Source organism: Lepidochelys olivacea, assembly GCF_965140295.1.
Source record: "Lepidochelys olivacea isolate rLepOli2 genome assembly, chromosome: 17".
Classification (NCBI taxonomy): Eukaryota; Metazoa; Chordata; order Testudines; family Cheloniidae; genus Lepidochelys; species Lepidochelys olivacea.
Window position 1 is genome coordinate 1444751 of NC_140427.1, and position 7724 is coordinate 1452474.

General features: G+C 67.2%; 1 protein-coding gene across 1 annotated transcript; it reads right to left on the reverse strand.

Moving 5' to 3' along the window:
- Positions 1-109: 109 nt before the first annotated feature.
- On the reverse strand, positions 110-5686 carry RSKR (ribosomal protein S6 kinase related). Its single transcript, XM_084650683.1, is given in 13 exon segments — positions 110-644; positions 646-837; positions 966-1076; positions 1687-1775; positions 1866-1955; positions 2205-2232; positions 2769-2809; positions 3077-3184; positions 3649-3718; positions 4281-4349; positions 4440-4523; positions 5050-5301; positions 5487-5686. Coding segments are annotated over 13 exon segments (1326 nt in total). The 5' UTR covers positions 5667-5686; the 3' UTR covers positions 110-632.
- Between the last annotated feature and the right edge of the window lie 2038 nt (positions 5687-7724).

Below are 7724 nucleotides of genomic sequence, written 5' to 3' on the forward strand. Positions count from 1 at the left end.
ACGCCAGGGGGCGGGGCGACGAAGTGTCGCATGCCAGCCCCAGCGCGCAGGGACTAGGGCGCCCCCTAGCGGTTCGGTCTGGTTCCCCCACAGACGCCACGCAGACAGCCACGGGAAATGCCCTTTATTGCTCAGCCACGTGCAGCCCCGCGCTCCCGTCCAGCTGGGGGGTCCCGCCGCCAGGCCCCGGGGCATGCACGAGCCCGGCCCGGGGGGCGGCCCGCTGGCCCAGCCTGAGTCTAACCTGAGGAAGGGGGGGGGGGGGCACAGCCTGGCCTGGGAACGGGGCGCCCATGAGGGGAGCCACGTCCTGGCCCAGGCAGGAGCCACTGCTGGGGAGGGGGCTGGGTGCCCTTTGCTGCTCCCCCTGAGACGGCTGCAGCTGGGCTGGAGCGCTGCACAAGGGGGGTTCCTGAGCGCTGCACAAGGGGGGTTCCTGAGCGCTGCACAAGGGGGGTTCCTGAGCGCTGCACAAGGGGGGTTCCTGAGCACACAGAACGGTGCCCCTGGCTGGCCCACGTGGGGCCTGGTCACAGCCGGCAAACAGGAAGGAGATGGAGCCTCCAACGGGCCGGAGCTCCAGCAGGGCCAGAGGAGAGGGTCCGCTCTGCCTCAGCCAGGCCAGGGGCGGCTCAGGGAGGCCAGGAGGTCACAGTCAAAGTCTGCAAAGGCGACGGAGGGTTCCAGGGCTGCCTGCTCCGCTTGCCGTGCGGCCAGGACGATGTCCACCGGGTGCTTCTGCAGGAGCTGGGCGTCCCAGGTCGCTCCCCGGAAGAAGAGGTGGCTCTTGAAGTGGTGGAGGTCGTGCAGGCGCCGCAGGGGGTTTCGGCACAGGAGCTGGGGAGGGAGAGCCTGACCGTGAGACCGGGCTGCATGTCCGGGGATGGACTCGGCCAGCCTGCCCTGCTGGAGGGGGGATGGGCCAGCGAAGGGGCCGCAGGAGACCGGGTGCAGGAAGGAGTTACCTCGCTGAGCAGGAGGGACAGCTCCTGGCTCAGGGAGCTCGGGCTCTCGTAGCTGCAGCGGTTCACGCTCGCCAGCATGGCCAGGTGGTCTCGCTCGGGAGGAACCGGGAACTGGGGAGACAGGAGCGGGCTGTTAGTCCCCCGGAAGAACGCATTCCCAAAGAGCAGCGGGCGCAGAAGTGGGTGCTGCCTCCCTGCCTCTGCACAGGCCCAGCAGCTGCAGCAGGAGCCCAGCTCCAGGCTGGGGCAGCTTAGGGCAGGAGCCAGGCTGCCGCATGAGCACCACATGTTGGATGCAGGTACCCATCAGCCACCCCCTACACCATCTTCCAGCCCTCAGCAGGCCCAAGCCCCTCTAGGCTCAAGTCCTTCCCTGATCTATTGCACAAGAGCCACAATCCAGACCATGGGATAGGGGCTCCAATGCATGCGCAGGGGATGGGAAGCAGGGAACCCGCCAGCAGTGCTGGCGGAAGTGACGCAGAGTGGAAGCAGCCTTTGGACAAGGAGAAGGGGGGCCCAGTGACCCATCCAGCGGGATCTGGGAGAGATGAGGAACACAGGTTTCTCCTCTGCCCCCGGACCCTCCCACTGGCCAATGTGGCTCAAGGGGATAGCAGGGCTGTGTGCCCAGACCAATAGGGATGCTGCCCCAGCCCCTCGCCTCCCAGTGATAGAGAATCTGACCGCTTAGCATCTCTCCCCGGCCCCGTCACCTCACCTTCCCAGTAGCCAGGGTAAAGAGCAGGATGCCCAGAGACCACCAGTCAGCAGAATGGCTGTAGGGGCCTCCGCTCAGCACTTCTGGGGCTGTCAATCCCAAGAGAAAGCAGAGTCAGGGTTTGTGCAGTGCCCCGCCCCCCAGCCCCATCGCCCAGCAGCAGCCCGTGCCAGCCTTACCCATGTACTGCAGGGTCCCACAGATGGTGTAAGCCCGCTCCCCTTGGCGCAGGTGGCGCGAAAGGCCGAAGTCTGTCAGCTTTAGGTGCCCTGTGCACAGACACACACTGTATCTCTGCCCTGCGAGAGCCCTGCCCCCATGGAGCCATCCTGCTGCCCCCAGACTGCCAGCCCAGTATCCCCCCCACCCAAGCCCTGTACACAGACACGGCCAACCTGGCATTCCCCCCACCCCAGACGCTGCCAGTCCAGCATCCCTCCTACCCAGGGAACAGAGGCCCAAGTCCAGCACGTTCCCAGCCCCTAGCGCAGGGGGTGGAGGGGAAGCAGTGCACCTACCATGTTCGTCCAGGAGTATGTTCTCCATCTGAAAAGGAGAGAGAGGTCAGAGATCACATTACATCCTCGGCCAGGGTGTACTCAGCCCAGCGAGGCTGCCCGGACAGGACATACCAGCTGGCCTTGCGGGCCTGGAAAGGGCCATATTCCATCAGGCTGCTTGCGAGGGCCCCTGCGGCTCACGCTCCACGTCTGCCTGTGTGAGGACACCAGCCCCGCCTCTAAGAGCCGCCCAGGGTCCGCAATGGGCTGGATCAGGCCTCGGGCAGCGCTCCCCCAAACTAGTGGGGGAAAGGGCAGCTGCCCACTCCCGCCACTGAGCGGAGCAGCTGAATCCAGCTCCCACCCCACCAGATGTGAGTTTCGGGTCTGGGGGGGGTGAGGTCCCCCCACCGCAGAGGAACTTGCCACCCCCAACTCCCCCGCTCCTGCCAGCCAGCACTGACTCAAACCCAGCTGCAGAGCAGCCGCCCAGAGCCTTGCAGTGGAGCCCATCGCCCCAAGCACGTGTCTGACCGGAGAGGGGCAGGACAGGTCAGACCCCCTCTCCCAGGGCACTCATACCTTCACATCTCGGTGCACAATGCCCAGGTCGTGGAGATAACCTGGAAGAGGAGAAAGGAGGAGAGTCACCAGAGTCCCACCAGGCATGGCGAGGAGGACCCAGTCCAGGGGAAGCTGTCTGACCAGCAGTTCCTAGCAGGCAGGGAGGAGCTCACATCTGGCCCCTCTGCCCCACACAGAGCCTCCTCCCCAGGCCCCAGAGATCCCAGGGTGCTGGCAGCATCAGCCACACAGCACCAGGGGAACCTACAGGGACGCCCTGCCCCAGCACAGGTTCCCATGCAAGTGTTTCTCAGCAGGTCACTTACCCAGCACCAGCACCAGCTCCGCTGCAAACAGGCGAATGGTGGCTTCCGCAAAGCGCCCCGCAGAGGCCCAGAGCGTGTACAGGTCTCCGGTGCTGCAGTATGTACACACTGCAGAGGGAGACAGACACTATAGCTTGGGGGGGCCAGCACACACAGCCCAGCTGGGGAGAGCCAGGGCTCCAGGCAAATGCCATCCCCTCTCCCTCCCCACAGATCTACAGACCCTGCCTGAACCTGCTGGGGAGGCAGGGCACAGAGCGGGCATGGCCTGGGCTGATATTTACAGTGGGGTTGCTTCTCTTCGCTGCCAATCCCTTCATTGCCCGAGGGCCGAGAGAACCGTACCAGCCCAGGCCTGCCAGAGGGAACTGCCTTTATCCTGCTCTCATGACCCAGCCACGGTGGACATGGGGGAGGGGAGCGAGCCGCAAAGCAGCTCCTAATCCACAGGGGATTGCGGGTGGCAGAGCCAGGCTGCACTCCAGCTGCCAGAGAAGAGGTTTAATATCAGTCAGATGCACGGGAGGAGCCCCTACTCTAGGGAGACCCCAGGGGGGCAGATGGTGACTCACTAATGAAGAGATGCCGCTGTCCCTGCCAGCTGTCCCCTAAGCAGTGAACAAATGGGTGGCTGACCTGCCTCTGGGGACAAAGAAAAACAGGACTCATGAGTATCTGAGCTGGGGATGGGGACACCCAATGGGAGAAGTCGGGGAGGAGGAGAAGGGGATGAGGCGGGGAGGAGCAGGAAGACTCAGGACATCCCTCTTGCCAACGCGCCCTAACCCACCCCCTCTGGGATACAGCCCCGACCCCCCCGGGCATCTCTGGAGAGGGCTCAGAAGAGCCAGCCAGGTAGCTTGGGTAAGAGGCACATCTGCAAACCAGATGCTGAAGCTGTGGTGCCAAGGAAGGTACGCAAAAAGAAAAGGAGGACTTGTGGCACCTTAGAGACTAACCAATTTATTAGAGCATAAGCTTTCGTGAGCTACAGCTCACTTCCTCAGATGCATGGGGCCCTGAGCTGACGGGGCCAGGTATGGCCTGCCTGGGACTCTGAGCCAGGAAGGCTCGGTGACAGAATGAGCTCAGGGCAGCTGGCCAGGCTCCTGTGGCAGGGCAGCTTCAGCAGTCTCTTCTCTTCCCCAAACCATCCCTCCACCCCTCCTCCGTGACCCATGCCCCCAAGGAGAGCGGCAGCTACCTGGATGCTGACCTCCTCTTTGCACTGCTTCAGGGTGTCACGCCGCAGCACCTCCACTTTGGGGACCACCTACAAGAGAAGGAGCCATGGCCCCAGTGAGTCGACACAGGAGAACGGAGCAGCGCCCTGGGGAAGGGGGGCAGTGTGACGGGCACCCACCTTCACAGCAAAGACCTTCTCCCGCCCGCAGTCCAGCACTTTCAGGACCGTCCCGAAGGAGCCCTTGGCAACAAAGCCCAGAATCTAAAAGGAAGGAACCAGTGAGTGTGGGGTGTGACTGCTCCTACCAGCAGGGCCAGGTCCCACGAGAGCAGCATGGGACTCAGCTAGGACAAGCTCCAGGGACTACGCAGGGCAGTGTCTCCTGGCCAGGCTGGACAGAGCCCTGAAATAGGTGTGTGGGGGAACCACCCAGCCTCCCGTCCCCTTGCTGGGATCTAGACGGGCTCCCAAAGGATGGGGGGGTGGGAGAACCCCAGGGGCCTTTTCTCTTTCCAGCATACTCAGAGAGGAAAGGCGTGTAGTCGCCCAGGGGCCGGAGGGAGAGCAGGAGGCCGGGGAACAGATGCTACCTGAGTCCTAGTTGGAGACCGGAGCTCGCCGCGACACTCCCACGCGTGGGATCAGCACTGGCAGACGTGTGCCAGCACTCCTGGGCTCCTCGACTCCGGCTTGGGCCCCCAAAGGGCCACAAGAGGCCAATGGGCCCTAGCCACGTCTTGTTCCCAGCCCCAGCCACCCCCCAAGGGCTCAGAGCTGGGCATCGCACCTTGAGCTGCTGCTGTCCCAGGGGGGGCCGGAAGGGGAACTCCGGGAGGAAGAGCGAGACGAACTGCGGGACTGGCCAGCCCGTCACCACCTTCTCCCCCAGCCGGGGCAGCTTCTCGCCCGGGCCGCGCTGCTGCCGGAGGCATCTCCTCGCGGCCACGTTGCGCTCCAGCCCTGACAGCGTCGCCCCGATGCCAGCCAAGACGCTCTTCCAGCCCCGCACCCAGGAGGCCTGGGCTGCGAGGCCACCACCCTGCAGAGCCAGCAGAAGGATGAGCCCCGGCCCCCGCTGCAGCCAGCTCTGGGGCAGGGCACAGAAGCCACAGCCGTGCGGGAGGGGCGCGCGGACTCCTTGGCAGGGAGACCCGCGCAGGCACCCCAAGGCCGGGCGGGGGGAGCCCCGCTGCCGCCCCCAGCCAGCTCCGCCCCCTGACACACCTTGAGGGGCCCCGGCGGGGGCTCGGGCTCGCTGCTGGCAGCTCCCATCGCGTCTCCTTCCTGCGCCGGCGCCGGCGCCGGCCCCGGCCCCGGCCCCGCGCGTCCTGGGCCGCTGCGCCCGGCCCGGCTAATCCCCTGCGGGCCGGTTACGTAACCAGGCGGGATCTCGACCCGCTTCATTGCCACGCCGGCCCCGCCCCGCACACGGACAACGCAGAGAGCCCCCTACCCCTCCCCGCCCCACGCAGAGCCCCCTACCCCTCCCTGCCCCCCGCCCCGCTACCCCGCCCCACGCAGAGCCCCCTACCCCTCTCTGTCCCCCGCCCCGCACAACGCAGAGAGCCCGCTACCCCTCCCTGCCCCCCGCCCCGCACAACGCAGAGCCCGCTACCCCTCCCTGACCCCTGCTCCCCGCCCCGCACAACGCAGAGAGCCCGCTACCCCTCCCTGCCCCCCGCCCCGCACAACACAGAGAGCCCGCTACCCCTCCCTGCCCCCCGCCCCGCCCCGCACAACGCAGAGAGCCCGCTACCCCTCCCTGCCCCCCGCCCCGCTACCCCGCCCCACGCAGAGCCCCCTACCCCTTCCTGCCCCCCGCCCTGCTACCCTGCCCCACGCAGAGCCCCCTACCCCTCCCTGCCCCCCGCACAACGCAGAGCCCGCTACCCCTCCCTGACCCCTGCCCCCCGCCCCGCACAACGCAGAGAGCCCGCTACCCCTCCCTGCCCCCCGCCCCGCTACCCCGCCCCACGCAGAGCCCCCTACCCCTCTCTGTCCCCCGCCCCGCACAACGCAGAGAGCCCGCTACCCCTCCCTGCCCCCCGCCCCGCACAACGCAGAGAGCCCGCTACCCCTCCCTGCCCCCCGCCCCGCACAACGCAGAGAGCCCCCTACCCCTCCCTGCCCCCCGCCCCACGCAGAGAGCCCGCTACCCCTCCCTGCCCCCCGCCCCGCCCCACGCAGAGCCCCCTACCCCTCCCTGCCCCCCGCCCCGCTACCCCGCCCCACGCAGAGCCCCCTACCCCTCTCTGTCCCCCGCCCCGCACAACGCAGAGAGCCCGCTACCCCTCCCTGCCCCCCGCCCCGCACAACGCAGAGCCCGCTACCCCTCCCTGACCCCTGCTCCCCGCCCCGCACAACGCAGAGAGCCCGCTACCCCTCCCTGCCCCCCGCCCCGCACAACACAGAGAGCCCGCTACCCCTCCCTGCCCCCCGCCCCGCCCCGCACAACGCAGAGAGCCCGCTACCCCTCCCTGCCCCCCGCCCCGCTACCCCGCCCCACGCAGAGCCCCCTACCCCTTCCTGCCCCCCGCCCTGCTACCCTGCCCCACGCAGAGCCCCCTACCCCTCCCTGCCCCCCGCACAACGCAGAGCCCGCTACCCCTCCCTGACCCCTGCCCCCCGCCCCGCACAACGCAGAGAGCCCGCTACCCCTCCCTGCCCCCTGCCCCACTACCCCTCCCTGCCCCCCGCCCCGCACAACACAGAGAGCCCGCTACCCCTCCCTGCCCCCCGCCCCGCCCCACACAACACAGAGAGCCCGCTACCCCTCCCTGACCCCCACCCCGCCCAATGCAGAGCCCACTACCCCTCCCTGCCCCCCGCCCAACACAGAGAGCCCGCTACCCCTCCCTGCCCCCGCCCCGCACAACACAGAGCCTGCTACCCCTCCCTGCCCCCCGCCCCGCACAACACAGAGCCCGCTACCCCTCCCTGACCCCCGCCCCGCACAACACAGAGCCCGCTACCCCTCCCTGACCCCCGCCCCGCCCACAGACAACGCAGAGAGCCCGCTACCCCTCCATTGCCACGCGAGCCCCGCCCTGCACACGGACAATGCAGAACCCGCTACCCCTTCATTGCCCCCCACACACACATAACGCAGAGAGCCTGTTACCCCTTCATTGCCATGCGAGCCCCGCCCATTTGCTTGTTCGCTCCTTATGGGATGCACCCAGTGGCTGTTTCTTCAGGACAATTTGCCCTAGGCTATGCCCACCTCCTGGATATTAATCAGTTTCCAGGAGCCAGGCCAAGCAGGGCCATAAGGGGCCCTAGGCTGATGGGCCCCAGGGCAGGCATGGGCCCTGCTGGCTCTGGCTTTAGCTGCCCCAAGCACTGCAGCAAGGGCAGGGACATTGCTCAGGTCATGCTGTACAGACTGAGTTCCATGGTTCATCCTCCTCCCTCAGCCACCAGCTGCTTCTGCTGCTCATCGCAAGGAGGGTCTCAGCCCCT